The 20,286-nt window shown below is 32.6% G+C and overlaps 1 protein-coding gene across 1 annotated transcript in view; it reads right to left on the reverse strand.

The window, feature by feature from the left end:
• eIF5B (eukaryotic translation initiation factor 5B) overlaps positions 1-20,286 on the reverse strand; it is a 50,692-nt gene that overhangs the window by 5,551 nt on the left and 24,855 nt on the right. The window contains exons 7-8 of the mRNA XM_065505035.1: positions 16,697-16,892; positions 13,594-13,701 (exon numbers count right to left, since the gene is read on the reverse strand). Of these exons, the coding sequence (XP_065361107.1) occupies positions 13,594-13,701; positions 16,697-16,892 (304 nt within the window). The remainder of the gene's footprint in view (positions 1-13,593; positions 13,702-16,696; positions 16,893-20,286) is intronic.

Genomic DNA, 20,286 nt, shown 5'->3' on the forward strand with positions numbered 1-20,286 from the left:
GATACAAATTTTAGTTTTACAAAATCAATAAATACATATGTATGTAATAAAATCTTTATTTATTAAAAAAAACTCAATGAAATTTTCAATGTTTTTTAAATTTGTCATACTAAATAACAAAGTGTAAAAAACATGTCAAAAGGTCAAAGGGAATCCCGCAATTCCTAAAAATTGGAGCGAAAATCCCAAAAATGCTATTTTTCACAATTTTGCCCATAGGGTCCACATTTCGTACGGGGCTGAGAAAATACTTCGGGGATAAATAGGGAACACATCAAGGTTTCCAAAGCTGTTTTCTGTTTTCTGATCCCAGCTTTGGGATTTTAGAACTTGTGGCCCAAATTTGAAATTTTTATAAAAAATAGGTCAAATTCTAAAGGGCGTAGGGGCGTCATTTTCGAAAACTAGGACATGTTTTTTAGACCAAAATCTTCACCGAAAAGATAACTTACAGAATAAAATAAAATTGTTATACATATATTCTTAAAGAAAGGTTTTTATAAATAAAAAAGAGTTAGTCACCTTTTCGCCCAAAAAACGGCAAAAATCTATTATTTTTTGAATTTTTATACTGAACATCGCACAGTGGTATGAGAAATAGAGGGAAATAAATCTGTAACTTCTAAACCCTTACTTCGATTTGAATGAAATTTCACATGCTCAAAGGGAAAGTGTTGTCGAGTTTAAGTTTTGAATCTGGGCCTCATGAGTCCACCAGGAGCTGGGCCAAGGGTCCCCAAAGTAGGACACCTCGGGTATGGTCAATTTTAAAAATGATACTATTTCTTCGTTTGTGTTCCGATTTCAAAAAAATCTTCTTATTGAGCACTACATAAAAACGTAGCTATCAATTATCTCTTGTAGCTTAGGAGATATCCGCATTTGAAAATTAAATTTTCAACATTTTTACCCACCCTACTCCAGTTTTTTGATGACCGCGGTTCCAAATATTTACCGATTTTCAACAGGATTAACAACAGATGTATATATCAAATAAAGGAATAATTGTTTAAAAGCCATGACTGAGTCCAAAGTTAGAATTAAAAAAAGGCGATTTTTCACTATTTTTTTTTTTGAGAAAAAAGTACTTTTATTCTTTTTCAGTTATCTAAAAAATTTCTAAGAGGATGTATAATGAATTTATACTTTTTGAAAAGCTAAATTAACGTCAAATATTTTAAATGAAAAAAAAAATTTTAATTTATATTTTTTATGTAAAATTCAACTTTATGGCAAAAATTCTCAAATCGCATAGTCGATATCAAAATATAGTAACCCATTTTAGATGGCCCAATATGTTCTTAATTATTTTGTAAAGGGTTCCGATAACCCCGTCCCTGGTGTGGATATTATAGCCAAAAAACGAAAATATCCCATTTTTGGAATTTTTCAATACTTTTTTGGGAATTGCGGGATTCGTGATTACAAATTTCAAAATTTGTTTTTATTTTTCTATTTTCAATAAAAAAATCTATATAAGTTTAAAATTTCATTAAAAAATATTCAGAAATAAAAGTTATTATTATAATTTAAAAAATTTGTATCTATGCAAAAACTCAATAAAAAGCATTTTTTGTCATATTTTTCAAAAGTTATATACATTATTGAAAATCAGACAAAATCCTCTATGCATTGATATATAACATGTCTTTTTATGTTTTTTACGTGGCAAATTAATTAAGGAAAACTTAACAACTCACAGAGAATATATTTGCAAATTAATCGCACATCCCTACTTCAAACTACTTAAAACATTGCGAAACGATTTGCTAAAACCAACTTCTTTGAATCATAAAGAAACATACATACTATTGAAATGAACTAAACATTAATTTTAAGGACTGAGATCGAACAAATCTTAACATACATTAGTGACAGGATGCCAAAGCATCCTCTTTTGTAAACATTCTGCATATTACTCGCCATGTCAAGAACTTTTTGTGAAAATTGTCTGCATTATGAAAAACGAGTGTTAAGGTTTTTTTCAATCTCAGTCCTTAGTACAAAATATCAAAACTATTTTATTCATTCCATACAATCGAGGCCACCCTAATGTTTATATGTACATATGTACTTAAGTATTCATAAGTATAGAGAAACCCAAGCGTTTAGACTACAAATGCACATGTGTCGCTACTTCCTGTTGATTGGTGTGCGGACGGATCGTGTTGATCACATTTATTGTTGATACACAGTGGCAGTACAATTTAGCACAAACACCAAATTTAGCCAATAAATGTTTCATAATTTATGGTTTTCTTTAACAAAATAAATATTACAAACGAAAATTGTATTTACCACAAATCATATTAATAGATTCCGTTGAATATGTCAATGCAAGTGTTAAATTTTAGATTTTTACAGATCTTCTCACTCATGCTGATCATTAAATTACCTTAAGATGTCAGTAAAACACATTTTAGTAGTGTTAAGGTCTACAACAAATTGGGCCACTAAATGTTGTTATTAAAAAAGATTTATTTAATTTTCTATATTTGTATGTAACTGAAAGTATTATATATATATTTTTTAAACATGTGTGCGAGTGTCTGTGTTTGTAAGTGCATGTACAAGTAGAAAGCTGCAGCATCATCAACATCCGATGCATATAAATCCATATAAATATTTCTGATAAAAATAGGTATGTAGATATAAATATTTAAATTTTTGATACAGACCGGATGTCGTCTATTTTTGTATATATTAATGAAAATTCATTAGTTTGATAAGCTGGTTGGTTACAGTGCAGACTAAAACTGTATTAAAACAAATAAATATTTATAAAAAATTTTTAATAGATTCATGAAATTTGTTATTATTGTTTGATTTTCCATTTCAAATAGATACCTAAAACTGTTTTTTTACTGATTCTGATGTATTGGTTGTGCTCCAACTTGAGTAATAAAAAAAACTACTTTTTATAAAAAGTCATGGTTTTTTGCTAATAGCGGATTAAAATCTTTACCGATTTTTTTGGAAATATTGGGTGTATGACTTAAAAATGCGGAATTTACATAAGATGGTATCTTTTGATCTCGGTTTTTGTTTTTAATAACTTATCTCGTATCCCGTTTTTTTCAAAATCGGGGTTTTTACATATTCTGGTAGACAAAACTAAAAGAGACCTCCCTTAAAAAAAGTTGACGAATAACAGATTTACAGTATGTAATTATAAAAAAACCCTATCTCATTAAAAAAATCTGAATTCTAATTTTGAGTTGTGTCCTTTTGAACTGAGTGTGCGATATGTATCTGCCGTTTATTCCTACTTTGTTATTGAACGTTATAGTGTAAACAACAACGTTGTTTTGCTTCGAATTTTGGGCCATCAAAGTTTCATATGCGGGAAGTTTTGCTTTACTTCTTTAATTTGAAAAAAAGTGCTGCTGATGCACACCGAAGCTTATGGTGAATGTGTTTCATCGGTTTCAATGTGCGAGAGATGGTTTGATCGGAAGACAAAGAATTGGAGGCATTACTCCATGAAGATTGTTGTCAAATTCAACACAAGAGCTTGCAAAATCATTGGAAGCTCAAGCTGCAATTTCAAAACGTTTGCGAGCAGCAGGAGTCATCAAAAAGCATGGAAATTTGGTACCATACGAGAGTGACATTTAAAGACGATTTTGCATGTCTGAAATGCTGAAGACTAAGAATTTGAGGCATTACTCCATGAAGATTGTTGTCAAACTCAACACAAGAGCTTGCAAAATCATTGGAAGCTCAAGCAGCAATTTCAAAACGTTTACGAGCAGCAGGATTCATCCAAAAGCAGGGCAAATGGGCGCCAAACGAAAGACTTTGAAAAACGATTTTGTATGTACGAAATGCTGCATTACAATAAAGCGAAGCATTAGAGATCGTATGTGAAGCCCGACCAACCAGCCGAATAGACACCAAAGCCTAATATCAATATCACAAAAGTAATGTTCTGTATTTGGTGGCATCAAAAGGGTCCTATCTATTATGAGCTGCTGAAATCTGACCAGACCATCACAGGGAATCTTTACCGAACGATCGTTTGAAGCGAGCGGCCAGACATGAAACCGTAATATTCCATTATGACAACGCAAGACCACATGTCCGACTACTATTTGTTTCGATCGATGCAGAATGCTCTCTCTGGGATACGCTTCACTTCAGAACAGAGTATCCGATATTGGCTTGATTCGTTTTTGGCCTCAAATGATGAGCAGATCTTTTGGCTCGGAATCCATATGTTGCCAGAAAGATGGGAAAAGATCATAGCTAACAATGGCCAATACTTTGAATTTATGAGCCCATGTTCTAAAATCGCAGTGTTTTCAAATCGCAAAACGCATTTCAGCATGTTCTGAAAACCACGCGATTTGCTATTTGTTTCAGTATGAATTTATAGCCCATGTTCTAAAATCGCAGTGTTTTCAAATCGCAAAACGCATTTCAGCATGTTCTGAAAACCACGCGATTTGCTATTTGTTTCAGTATTCACTAGCGTTTTCGTTTGTCAGAACACCTGTTTGGCGTTTTCAAATCGAAAACGCAAATTTTAAGGAATATGCGCTTTTCAGAACATTGTACAAATGTTTCAAAATAAAGACTATTTTAAAAAATACCGTATTTTTAAGTCATACATCCAATATTTTATTTTGATTAACAATTGTTAAAAAATCCCTACTGAGTCAAACGTTATTACATACATTAATTTTTAATTATACAGAAAATACCAAAAAATTCTTTGGGAATTGTGGCAGTAAAATCAGAATGTCACTTTTTTGCCATAAAATCGGCCAAAAGGTACCAGAAAACTATTCAGATTTATCCAATTGAAACTATCCAGATCTCTGGCTGAGAAAATTAAGGACATAATACTCTTAAGCAATAAGGGGAACAAAACTGGTCAACTTTTAGGAAGTACAAATTATTACTTATTTTTTTAATTCATAAAACTAAAGAAAAAAGTTCATAAAGCTTTTCATCAAATTCCTGTATATAAGTATTGTGACTTCACATACAATACATTCATAATTGACAATGCATGCAGCGGCAGGAAGTATTAAATTCGACTTTAGAAACGGACATGCTGCATTCAACGTACACACACAAACACTAAAACTTTTCAAAAACGTGCTGCAACATATCTAAATCCTCATCAACTCTATATAATAGCAACAATTGCAACAAGAACTACTAAAATTACCTGATTCACAAAACGAAACAAAATCGCAACATCCGCATTTTAGTTTATAATAAAAAATAACAAAAAAACTCATAAAATTGTATCATTTTTATGTGGCTGAATGAATGAGAGAACAAAACTAACAAATAAACAAATAAAAAAACTGAAATAAAACAATAATTTCATGGAGGAAACGAATGAAGTTCAAAATAACTGACATAAGAATGATAATGATGATGGTGATGAGAACGATCATGCTCTGTGCGCAAAAAAAAAAACAAATAAATATTTTACGATTTGGCAACTTAAGTATTTTAGCAGTGGCAAGCATATTGATCATCATCATCTGGTTGACGAACAGATGTGAACGTTAGAGATTCATATTTAACCCGATTTGGTAACATGAACCATAAATTTGTCTTTGAAATTAGGAAAACAGTCAACTAGTTTTCGACAAGGATTTCTAAATTTGTTAAAACTTGATACATAGGTTCTATATGCGAGATATCCGTTTTCAAAGTACCCAAATCATACACAGAGATTCGTGATAGCAACCGAATTTGTTGCCAATCGAATGATTCGGTTGCTGATATAGAATTTTTCAGTTCTAACAGAAAATCAGTTGATAAAGAAGAATTTCAGTTGAAGCAACCAAACTTTAGTTACCCCTTACAAAATATTGTAGTCACAACTGTAAAATTCGGTCACTAAGATAGAATCATTCGATTGGCAACAAATTCGGTTGCTATCACGAATCTGTTTTCTCTGTGTACTAATTATCCTCCTTCTGATAAAAATGCTTCTTTGAGTTATACAATATAATAAAAAACTTTCAAGGATTAATATTGGACAATTATAATAATTGTACAATTAGTTATACAAATATACACAAAAACTTCAAAATATATCCTTAAATTTCAATAAACTCAAGAACTCCCCATGGTCCCATTTTGAATTTCATATATAAGTTTCTAATCGAGCTTTCTTTCAATAAGGGAAGATATCTTTTTGAGCTATACTTTGATCAGGTACGATATTCTATGATATATTGGGTGTATGGCTTAAAAATGCGGGATTTACAATAGATGTCGTATCTTTTGTATGCGGTTTTAGTTTTTAATAGCTTTTATGTCATTTTGAAGTGTACATATCTGTCATTTATTCTCACTTAGTTATTAAACATTATAGTGTAGGCAACTAAGTTTTATTTGCTTCGAAAATGTCGAATTTTTGTTTTTGCTTTACTTCTTTAATTTGAAAAAAGAAGTACCGCTGAAGCACACCGATTGATCACCAACGCTTTTGGTGAATGTGTTACAACGGTTTCAACGTGCGAGAGATGGTTTGATCAGTTCAGAAGTGGTGATTTTGACACGGAAGACAAAGATCGCCCAGGCCATCCCAAAAAGTTTCAAGACCAAGAATTGGAGGCATTACTCCATAAAGATTATTGTCAAATTCAACAAGAGCTTGCAACATTATTGGGAGATACTCAATACAACGTTTCAAACAGCAGGATTCATCCAAAAGCAGGGAAATTGGGTACCATACGAATTGAAGCTGGGACACCTTGAAAGACGATTTTTTATGTCTGAAATTAGGCTTGAACGCTATAAAAGAAAACGAATCATTACTTGCGATGAGAAATGGATACATTACAACAACCCGAAGCGTAAGAGATCGTATGTGAAGACCGGCCAACCAGCCGAATCGACACCAAAGCCAAATATCCATGGCGCTAAGGTAATTATGTATATTGTTTGGGAGTAAAAGGGTCATATATATTATGAGCTGCTGACATCTGACCATATCCACAGGGATCCTGTACTGAAGGCAACTGATTCGTTTTATTCCATCATGACAACGCTCGGCCACATGTTGCAATACCTGTTAAAAAGTATTTAAAAAGAAGTGGCTGGAAAGTTTTGCCTCACCCGCATTATAGTTCAGACCGTGCAGAACGCTGTCTCTGGGATATGCTTCTCTTTGGAACAGAGTATCCGGTATTGGCTTGATTCGACCTTGGCCTCAAAAGAAAAGCCCAAAAGATGGGAAAATGTTATATCTAACAATGGTCAATACTTTGAATAAATTAATATTGTACAAAAGTTTGAAAAAAAAGCTAAAAATTTTAAAAAAAATCCCGTATATCCAATATATTTCCCCGTTCAGATATGTTTTAGAATAATTGGATCGTGTTTAAAGCTTAAAAGTGCCTTAAATGGTTTTTCTTCAAAAAACAGCAGCAAAAAATAATGATTATTTGCATTTTACGCTGATTACAGATTTATATGACACTGCTATACGATACGTTCCGGTAGTAAGTGTATTATTAATCATTGTTTTATGTGAATTTTAACCCTCTTTGTGAACACGACATTTATTTAATTCCCTATTAATAGAATTAAAAATTTACACACAGCTACGTGAAAAATACAAAGCATACAATAACAATAATAATAATACTAATACTAATATTCATTTCATTCACACACAATATATTTTTTGTTGTACCACAAACGACGACTTCAATATAGAAAACAGTTCCATTTGTTAATCTGATGTATTTAGGTACACTCATGTAACCAACCGGAAGTAACCGGAAGAAACAATTAAATTAAGCCCTTTCGGATGTAAGTATACATACTTCAGCTGTATGTACTCATACATACATACATATATATTTACATACTAAGTAAGTACATAGAGAAAAACCAGTATAGTATGTATGTATGTACATCATACAGTGAAGACAAATATGGCACGATAAATATGTGCATACACAATAGAAACGGAAGTAAGTGACTGTCGTCGTCGTCTCACTGAATACCAAATAATGAATACAAACAAAATACAACAACACAATAAAGAATTGAAAAGGAACCACTCACTCACTCACTGACTGCATTAAGGAACTCACAAAGCATTACCGGCATTAACAGCAAAAACAGAAGGTTTAACAAAATAAAATAATAATAATAATGTTTGTGTATTAAAACAAAAACAAGTTAATAACCTAAAAGATTCTTTCTTTCATTCTAGTTTAATAAACGAATAACGACAAAAAAAAATCTGCAACTAAAGCAAATTGAAACATGAGCCGGTAGGGGTTAAATTTAATTGCAACGTTGACTTTTTATAGCTTTATATACGTAAATTGAAATAAGGTTTTGGTTTTATTGCAGTTTTGTTTCTTGAAATATGGGAACTAACAGAAAATTATTTGATGGCTATGCTTATTTAAGAAATGAGTCAGAAAAAACTTGTTTAAACATAATTTTGAAAATACTTTTCAAACCTTAGCAAAAGCCATTAGAAATAAGGTTGGTTACCTAGGTAGATCAATGATCGCCATAAGAATAATATGGAATATGAATTATGCAGGCCACAGTCACACAGTTTCTTGATTTCAATTCTGTAGTTTTTATTCCAGTAAATTTCGTTTTAGGTTCTTCAGATTCCGTGTAATTTATTAATTCGAAAAATATTTAATAGCGTTTTTTATATTAAAAGCAAAAGAGAAGTTTTTGGTACAGAGAGTGATTAAACATTTTAGAAAAACAAATAATTACAAATATCAACTCGACTTTGAAAACTGAAAGTGGTTCCATTCCGAAAGAAATTTTCGTTTTGCTTTGTATGAATCAAAATACATAGTTAATTCCACTTTCGATTGGAATGGAATTCTGTGATAGGCCTGATGATATGCTCTTTCTTTCTCTTTTTGTAACCTGGCCAGCTATTCGCCCATGTTCTAAAAAGTGCATATCGCTTAAAATTTGCATTTTCGATTTGAAAACGCCAAACAGGTGTTCTGACAAACGAAAACGCTAGAAATTTGGCTAATGTATAAAGAAATCGCATGGTTTTTAGAACGTGCTCAAATGCGTTTTCCAGAACATGGGCGATTTATTATGATTTTTGTTTCTTATTTGGTCATTTTACGAACTTCGTTGATATTCGTGTTGTTTACAGCTAAATAACCGATCAGCTAAATAACCGAACTGATCATGATAAAGGTGCCATATGTAACTCCGGTTCAAAACCGTCATTTATTTTTCCAAGTTCAGAAAATTTTAATTTTAATATGTAGGAAAAGCTTAGTTAATAAATGGAGAGACCACACAATGCACAATAAGACAAAAACATGCTTTAGGAATCCAAGAAGAACTGAGTGCTTTAAGTCAGTAAGAAAGGAAGTAGATCCTTTAAAATTTCATATACAAATAATTGAGCATAATAGTTTGCATCATCAAGCTTCGCAAATTTCGCGTTCCGGGCCGAGTTCACACTTATGTATTTGGGGTTATGTGATATCAAAAGTCTTCGTCGAGCCAGCAACGATATAAGATTTGGAAACTAACATTACTCGAGTAATTCACCAGATACCGTTAGCAGTCAAAAGAATGGATGACTCCTTGCAGAATCTTCATCGCAATCTCTGGATTTTCTATTCAATACTCATTTCAGAAATCAGCTTGTACCAGTAGAAGCTCTGAACACTATTATGCCCCTAACTTCAATATATGCACTGGAGATCCAGAACGTATGGACATGGAAGAATACTGAATTTGTATCCCTCGCTCCTAAACCAAAGCTCTGATTACATAACTTCCCTGACGGATTCTAAATGAAGGCAAACATGATAATTGGATATGACTTAAGGTTCTCAATACGTCGTCAGGCGAAATCTAGCTAGGCACCATCAACCTTAGTCAGACAGAGTAAGGAATAACTGTCAAGGCAAAGTAGTGTATCGGTCATTTACTCTATTATTGGTCACTGCGTATTGAGACTACTACAGTAATGAACAGGCCAGATAAGAAACTGCTTTAAATATCTGATGCTATACCTCTTGGTAACATTATCGAAATCTTCAGACTGGCAAAGGACTAAACTACAAAATATTTAAAATGCTTCAGCTGTGAAAAAAAGCATTGACATAGTGCTTTAAGCAGTTGTGATAAAATAATCTAAAAAATTCCAGAAAACAATCAATAAACACACAAATTTACATAATTAAAGTATGACTCTTGAAAGTGCGACAAATCGACCAAACTACCCCGAACTTCAGACCGTAAAAGTATATTTGTTTTTGTGAAAAGGGAATTCAATGACACAGACAAGTTAAAACAACACAATCGGTCTAAAAAAATATCTCTGAGCTCTTTTATAATTAAATTTCTTTGTCGTTGGACCCAAAGGCAAATAGATTTTCATTTGAGAAAGTTCTTAGGACATTTTGTTAATTTTGCCGGTATAAGTAAACGAGCATTAAAAATTTTCTAAAATTGTTCTTGAATTTACAAATTTGATACAAAATGTTTGGACAAAATATACAATTTATGAGGATAAAATGTAAAAGGGAGAATTTCAAGCCGTAATGGAAATCCAGGAAAGGCCTTGAACATATAATGGAATGATTTATTCCAATGAATGATAAATTACATTAGATTTATTATCTTTAAGAAAATTTAATTGTTTATACATATAACTGAAAACAAACAAAATATAAAAGATATGATCTATTGAAAAGATACAGAATGATGATTTACTTGATTCGGATACATCGTTGCAATGTTTATTTCAAAAAAAAAAAAATACCATGTACTGCAAAAGTAGTTTTAATTGCTGTAGAGTAGTGTAATTTACGCAAACACGTAAATTCATTCACACAATTAAAGTTGCTAGAACTACCAACTTCAACGACAAGGAGCGCATCAGCAACAGCAAAAAAAACGAAGCAATTGAGGATGATTCTTGTAGTTGCTACTGAAAAGGAAATTAAAACATACCTACTTGCATGTTATAACCAAACAACAAGAGTTTAAATTAAAATTTCAAATAACAATAATAAAAAGAACAAAACATGCCCAACGGGTTTAATAGTTTCTTGCCTGTTTGCGCTATAGGAAGCAGCAGCAACATTTCAGGCCATACCGGCATAAAACTGCCACCAACTGGTTCTCTAGAGACAAATTTCAGATCAATGACAACCCAATTTATTTCCACTCAACTACAGGCGCAATCACTTGAATTTTTATTTGTGTTGTTGTTGTTTTTATTTAGCAAATTTACAGAGCATGGAAACGATCTAAATAAGAGTACGAATTTTAAACCTAAACATTTTGCAATTCTTAAGTATCAAACCACCAATCAACCACAAAACTTTACACTCAGAATTTCTCAAGAGAGAGAGAGGAGAACTTAACACAAAGAACATGAAGATAAATTGAAAGGAAACAAGAAATTTATGATAAAACTTAATTTTAAGAGAACTGAAGCAGTATTTATTAGGCCTGAAACTATGGGGTCAGGTTAAGACGAACAACGATTGCATTGCGCCCAAGGAACAATTTCAACACACTTTAAATTAAATCATTTAATTTAGATACAACTCTGATTCAAATTAATGAACTTTTTCCGAAAACTCTTTGTTTTATCATTGTTTCTGCTATATGCTTTAAGTCTGCCATTCTTCACATATCTTTTCACATGAACAAAGAGCACATGTACATGGAGTCAGTAATAAAACATTAGTGAAAATTACTGTCTGACTTCTTTAGTAGAATTGCTGGATTTTGACCCAGAAGGTTCAAAAATTAATGGATTTGACATAAATGATTGGTTTAAAGATGGAGTGTGGTAATGGATCTGGCGTCCCTGACATCACTCTAGTTTGGTTCCCTGAACTATGGTAAGAGAAGCTTCCGAATTGGATGTCGCAATGCGACTGGGTCCATTAAAAACAAAATGTTCAGAAACTACCTTCAGACGGTTGACAATAGGTGGCGCAAATTGGAAACATGTAAGACAGCCAGAAAATTCTGGCCAGCATACACGAAGAAATGGAGTACCGAACTCCTGAATGAGTACCGAAAGGACATTTCAATGCTAATAGCAGTGGAAATGATCACAGGGCGATCGGCCAGCATACAAGTATACTCGGACTTCCATACAACAGAATGCGGAAAAGAGAAAACTGTGTTTCATCTCCTCTGTGAAAGTTCGGCTCTTCATTTATCTAGATCCAATTAGATCGCACATCAAATTGTACGATTTAATTGGATACCTTAATGCTACCGGTTGAATTTAGTACTCCTTAGTTATCAGATTCTACATTTGATATAGTTTTCACTTAACTAGTTAAGTGGTGTGGTCTTTTCAAGACGGAATCTAGTTGATTCTTATGTGGAGCGAGCTACCACGCAGACCAACGAACCAACGTTTTTATAAAAACGTTCTAAACTTTATACATTTTCAGTCGACATTGAATTTCAATCTGCGCATAGAAGTATCAAAATATTCAGCTATTTGGCCCGTATTTCTGAAGGAACTGTTCTACTGAAAATGTGATATTTTTTATATATGACACTCTTCCTCTCTACGTTTAATGTCGACCATCTGATATATTCCTTGTGCTGATATTCACAATAATTAGACTCTGCTGTAATGATAGTTTTTAGCAAAAAGGGACGGGAAACAACAACATACTCTTGGGTAATTGAGGAAGTCATAATTACCAATGGATGATTTTGCCGGATGATAATAACGAAAGGCAACAGTAAAAGTATCAAACGAATAAAAAATAAAAACAAACATGTTCTCAACATGACGATTTAAAAAGAAGAATGTTTAAACCAAATCAGGAATATCTAAACAAGTGACTACGTGTGTATATATGCAAAAAGGTGAAATACAAAAGTATTTTCAAGGGTTGCAGCGAAACGAGTTTAAGATTTTTAAACATTATGCAGGATGTTGCAAACAAATTTGACACATAGTGGTATGAATGAATCAATTTTATTTCATTCAAGACGTCAACACACACACACACAGAGGTACAGTGAGTCTTTATGGACAAGAAAAGCAAAAAACATGCCCGCAAGTGTAACAAGTTTTTTTTTTTTTGACATTTACCCCCAGAAAATGAAAACATTCTTCATTAATGACGACTACAAATTGTATTACGCTATATGTAAAGCCACTACATATCGATAATTAAAAGCTACATATTAAACAATTCTTGTTGTGGAACCACCAACCAACTAACTACCTATCTATCACACCTGAGTCAACAAAGTTTCAACAACATGCTCTAAACAACATATAATGAAAGGAGTATGATAAATTATCAGTTTAACATTATCATACAGACAGACATACAGATAGATAGATTGTTATGGAATGTAAGAAAACCATGGCGTATATAATAATGAAGGGTGGGTGTTATTTTTCAATCAAGTCTAGTAGGTTTTTTTTATTTATATTTATTTATTTACTTACACTTACTACCAGCCAGCAAACACTACAAAGACATTCATTCATTTACTTGCAATGAATGTCCACAATTGTTTAAATGTCTAGTTTGGTTTTGACGTAACTATGTAATCTAATGTTAAAAAGAAAAATAGAAGAAACAAATTTGCACTTACCTCCTTGCTGGGCACACAAATCGGTGTTCCGACTTTAACAATGCCAGCTTCCACCATTACGCCCATAACAATGGGATCACGACTGTTGAATATAAATTGTGGCAGTATCTGTAATAAAACAAAAAGATATAGAAATTAAATTATATACATATGTAGCTGTTGTATACCATTTATATCTAGACTTAAACGGTCCCACTGTCTTACAGGTGTAGTGACTTTCATAACAATCTTATGACCATATCTTTTATTAAGCATTTAAACCCAGCCACATACACTGTTTATCATGTTAATTGCAACTCAATTTCCGTTCAACAACGTCTACGAATTCTTGTTTTGAAAGAAAGAAATTCAAACTACCCACCACATACTACTATGTTAACATAGACGTTCGTACGTACAGTGACTCTCAATAATATTCACTTATAATATTTATTGTAACTTAATACCATCTTATTGTTACCCTAAAAATAATCTATAATAATCAGCACAACTACCGTTACCGAAAAAGTTACCTCTACCGAAATAACTACAATTACCGTTACCGCAAAAATACCACTACCGCTATAATCGTAAATACCGTTGCCGCTATATTTTAAATAATAATAAATTATTAAAATAAAAATGTTTGATTTCAATAACACAGTTTTATTGAAATATACAGAATTTAAAACCGAAATAATCCAAATTAGCGTTACCGTTTTGAATCGGTATTCATCCTTTTTATTTCAAGTCATGTGTTCTTCACTTCGCTTTTCGCAAGATCCCAATATCTTTCAATGGGGCGGATTGAATAACATACCGCTGAAGCACACCGATTACTCACCAAAGCTTATGATGAATGTGTTCCATCGGTTTCAACGTGCGAGAGATGGTTTGTGCGGTTCAGAAGTGGTGATTTTGACACGGAAGACAAAGTTCGCCCAGACCAGCCAAAAATGTTTGACGACCAAGAATTAGAGCCATTACTCCATGAAGATTGTCGTAAAACTCAACTAGAGCTTCAAAACGTTTGCGAGCAGCAGGATTCATCCAAAACCAGGGAAATTGGATACCATACGAATTGAAGCCGAGAGACCTTTGAAGACGATTTTGCATGTCCGAAATGATGCTTGAACGCAGTAAAAGAAAATCATTTTTGCACCGATTCATTACTAGCGATGAAAAATGGATCCGAACCGTATGTGAAGCCCAGCCGAACCGATACCAAAGCCAAGTATCCATTGCGCTAACTCTATGCTCTATTTTTGGTGCGTCCAACAGGGTCCTATCTATTATAAACTGCTGAAATCTTGTCTGACCAAATCCCACAACTGATTCGTTTGAAGCGAGCATTTGCCAAAAAACGTCCAGAATATACGACCAGGCATGAAACCATAATATTCCATCATGACAACGCCCGGCCACATGTTGCAATACCTGTTAAAAACTATTTATAATGAAATGGTTGGGAAGTTTCCTCTCACCCGCCTTATAATGGAGACCTTGCGCCGTCCGGCTTCTATTTGTTTCGATCGATGCTGAACGCTCTCTCTGGGATACGCTTTGCTTGATTCGTTCTTGGCCTCAAAAGATGATCAGTTCTTTTGGCTCAGAATCCATATGTTGCCAAAAAGATAAGAAAATGTCATAGCTAACAAGGGCCAATACTTTGAATATATTTGTATTGTACAAATGTTTCTAAATAAAAGCTTAAAAATTAAAAAAAAATCCCACATATTTAAGCACATAAAATAAAAGTTACGGTATTTTAGAGCTAACGTTATTTTCGATTATTTCGGCTACGGCTGAAGAGGTATTTTAGGGGTAACGGTAGTCAACTTAAGGAAGAAGAACTAAATTACTGCATTTCTGGTCGATATGAACAAGCATTTTGAATCTTAAGGAACCTAAGAACTTCTTAGTATGGATTTATTACTTTAGCATTGCATTTAAGCTAATTTATACAATGTATCTGTTGTGATTAAAATAAACCTGTAAAACTACTATATAATGAAAAATTTTAGCTTTTCTTTTAAATAAATTTATTTCAAAGAATACGTTTATCATTAAATGGCAGTTAAGAAAATTCTCAATATTTCTGTAAGGTTGTGATCGATGTTGATGCCGGCACAATAGCCATTAGTCATGCACCATTGAAACATAGATACATCCATCCATACATACATACATTAAGTCAGCAACAGAATAATTATCTTAATTGAAACTACTTATTTCATCCGATGCTCCAACTCCAACTTCAGCTAATACAATTACTTCACACAATTTCTGACATGCTTCTAGGGTTATAAATGTATCTTCATCCGGTTGATTGCATTTTACACCTGTACGCTCACAACAACAACAACGACAACTACAACAATAACTATAACAACAACCGTCTACTATAAATGCTGACATCCGCCTGTAGAACGCAATTACAGTGCGAGTATCCTCATTCTTCTTTATAAGAAACAAAAAGAAGAAAACTAAACTTGATCGAAAACATGTTGCTCAACAGCAGCAACCACAAAAGAATGTTTCATTCACATCTCAATGGAAATAGAATTGGTAACAAATACATACTAAATATATACATTGAAAATACTCAGTTGCGTTTTATCTGGTTTATATAAAATACATATACATACATACATATTATGTACATGGAATACTCGTATTTACTAGTATTTGCAAGTTTTTCCTTTTAAACAACTTAAAACAATTTACTTAGTAGGTTCTTGAGCAAGTCCAAGATGAAGAAAATAATGCTTTTGCATAATGATAACCATAATCCGAGAACAACGCAATATGGTATAACACTTCATCATATAAACGGTTGCGACAAACATATACTTAATTACTACAATCATATATATGTTTGTACAATCATATGAATGGTAACTTAAACATATTATAGTGACCATAATATTCTAAAAGAACTTTCAGCCAGAACAACAATTAAAAGTATTTAATATCAGCCCAATTATGAATAAAAATTCCCCGAGAGTTGTTTCCCTTTTCTCATTTTTCCTATTCAAATTCAATGGGAAAAAACTCCCAGGGAACAAACTTCCGGGGAATTTTTTATTCATAATTGGGCTATATAAATAATTCTTTAACTCACCTTAAGTTTGCATGGGAAGACTGCTATTGAGCGGAACTCTTCGCGCTTTTTCTGTTTCAATTCTTCACGGAAAGCCATAAATTTATCAAACAAATGATAAATAATGTCGGCCTGGAATATTTTGACGCCTACTGAATCAGCCATTTCTTGTGCCTCCTTCTCCACCTTAACATCAAACGCCAAAATAGTAGCAAATCTAGAGATTTAAAGAAATCGTAGAAAACAATATAATAGATTATCAGATCAAATCTTAAAAATAAATAATTCAAATTTGCATTAATCTTGAATTAAATGCAATACATTTATTGAGCTATATTCGGCTGTGCCGAATCTTATATACCCTTAACCAAATTATACTTTAAAATACAAATTTTAAAAATTTTTAGGTAAACAAAATTTAATTCATAATTTATTAGCAAAAAAAAATTGTTTTAAATTTGTTTATATTAGTGAAAAAATTGAATAACAAAAACATTTTTTTGGTGAAAAAAAAATTCGGGTTAAAAAATATTTTTCCCGATTTTGATCCATTGTAGGTCCGACTTACTTTGGCATTATATACGCCGTTGCAAATGTTTTGAAATATCTATTATTGAATATCCATATTGTCTATATTAATGACTTAGTAATCCAGATATAGATCCAAAATAGGTAATCGAGGTTGACCTGGTTTTTTCCTTATATCTCAGGCATTTGTTGCCCGATTGTCTCGATTTGAAATAGCAACCGAGCCGGGAGAATTCCCGATATATTGATTTATGAATCATGGGCTGGCAAATGAAAAATGTAGAAATTACAAACTTATATTACCATTGCCACTCATAATGAAGGGTATAAAAACTTCGGAACTGATGCGGCATCGTTGTAACATCCTATTTGTTATCAATAAAGACTAAGCTTGATATATAATGGTAAAAAAGTGATTTACTGGATTACGTTCTGGACGCCCAGTTGAGGTATCTACACCCTTTCGGTTGAATTGAACAAATCCACGATATGGTGTTGGCCGATCCACAGTGGGGCAGAATCGAAATTTGTAGGAAATAAATCTGACATTTCTAAACGGCTGGTCCGATCGGGATAAAATTATCCGTGGGCGTAGCCAAGGAGCATTCGTTTAAGTTATTAAAATGGGCCACACAAATGCTCCAGAGGTGTCGATATGGGGGCTCAAAGTAGGGTACGTTCGACATGTAAAATTTTTAAACTCGTGGCATTTTTTTGTTTCCTATCTGATTTCACATATTTTTATATTTTTGAAAAGCGCTCGGCTAGGTCTTCAAAAAAAAGGAGTTTTAAAGTGGCATATTTTTTAATCTAATTGAGATATTGACTTGAAATTTTTTTTGTAAGACCAAAAATTAACTTATCTAAACAAAAAAATATAGCTCGGAATAAATGTGGATCAAATTGTTCCTAATATTTGCAATCCTATTAAAATTTTGATATAAATTTTAGTTTTAGTTTATGTATTAAAATCTTTATTTATTAACGAAACTTAATGAAATTTTCAATGTTTTTTAAGTTTGTCATTCTAAATAACAAGGTGTAAAAAACTTGTCAAAAGGTCAAAGGCAATCCCGCAATTCCTAAAAATTGGAGCGAAAATCCCAAAAATGGTATTTTTTACAATTTTGCCTATAGAGTCCACATTTCCTTCGGGGCTGGGAAAATACTTTGGCGATAAATAGGGAACACAAAGCTGCTTTTTGTTTTCTGATCCCAGCTTTGGGATTTTAGAACATGTGGACCAAAGTTGAATTTTTGATAAAAAAAATAGGTCAACTTCCTTCCGAAGGGCGTAGGTGCGACATATTCGAAGAATATGACATGTTTTTTATATCAAAATGTTCTCCGTAAAGATATCTTTCAGGTAACATATAATTTTTATATGTTGTTAAAGAAAGTTATTTTTAATTAAAAAGGAGTTATGTCACCTTTTCGCCCAAAAAACAGCGAAAATCAACTATTTTTTGAATATTTAAATTGAAAATCGTTTATTTTTTGATCCATAATAGATATTGACCTCAAATCTTTTGTATATTATTGGTCCGAAATTACGTCCTATATTTTTAAAAAAGCGGGCCAAGGCGTGGCAAATTTTAAAATTTAAATTTTTAAATGCCTATAACTCGAAAATTAGAAGAGATAAATAGCACACGCAAGCATGTATTTTCAAGACCTATCCGAGCGCTAAAATATAAACATAAAAATCTTTGAAATCGAATAGGAAACAAAAAAATTGCACGTGTTAAACAATTTTACATGTCGAAGGTACCCTACTTTGAGACCCCTACGCCCACGTCAAATTTTATCCCGGACCAGCCGTTTTATCGGACCAGCCGTTTAGAAATACCAGATTTATTTCCAAAAAATTTTGATTCTGCCCCACTTTGCGATCGGAGATTGAAAGTGCGAGAGATTGTTGAAGCCATAGGCATCTCACATGACTCAGTGGTTTTAATTTTGAATGATCACTTGGGACGCGTTTGCTCCCAATCGGATGCTCTTCAGCTGCATCAGTTTATTTGGAATGGATTTACGGAATAAATTGTTAAAATTTTTAATTTAGAATGAATATTTCAGTGAATTAAGATCAAATTGAATTAAATAATTTGAAGCTCTGATTGCAATACAATGTCTTACTCTTTTGTTTTAGCAATTTTTCAACAATTGTTCCAGAGGAACGAGATCTTTTAAAAGCAGCATCGATCATTCAGTTTCATATTTTTCTGCCAACAATTTGGTTATGCCCCTAATGCATTACCACAAACCATATGTACAGATTGAAACTGAAAAAATATGAAGCTGATATCAACTACTTAGAAACAATGCAATATAAAATGATTGAAAGCATCTTATATGATTTATGCAAGACTCAAAACGGTTAAAACGTTAACAGAAATTTTTATTATTTCGATATTTTAGGGATAACGTTAAGTTAATGGTAACATTAGTCAATCGTGGTATATGTATATTGGTTTTAAAAAACTAAATTCTAACTAAAATTGCTTTTGCAATATACAATAATTTAATTGATTGTATTGAAATTATTCATTTCGGTTTCTATTGAAAAGGCTGTACAGCTTGTGTGACTAATACAAAGAGGTTAGCATTTCTAATTAGTTGACAACAGCTGCGTTAGTATGATATACAACATATGTATGTTTGTATGTATGTCTGTGCATTCTCACTCACTTTTTACAAGTGAGTAATTCGCCCGATGATCGCACATTACACAGGAAACTACCCATTTAAAAAAAGACAAAATAATGGCATAATAAATTCCAGAATCTTGCATGTGGAGTTAGTTGAATATGCTGCTGACGTCTGTCTGTCTATATCTCAGTCATTCAGACATGCGTATCACAATCGTGCGAATATACAGTGAACGACAAATGTGTAGAGAAGAACTTTTAGTAAAAAACCTAATAAATTCATCTGTTAAGAGCTTCACATAGAAAAACCTTGCAGAGATCTTCCCTACTATCACAATCAAGTTCTACATAAGTAGCCCCTTATTACCATCATGATTGGCATACGCAATTCCACAAGAAATACCTAGTCATGTGTTATTCTATCAAATTTAT

Source organism: Calliphora vicina, chromosome 3 (genome assembly GCF_958450345.1).
Source record: "Calliphora vicina chromosome 3, idCalVici1.1, whole genome shotgun sequence".
NCBI classification, from domain to species: domain Eukaryota; kingdom Metazoa; phylum Arthropoda; class Insecta; order Diptera; family Calliphoridae; genus Calliphora; species Calliphora vicina.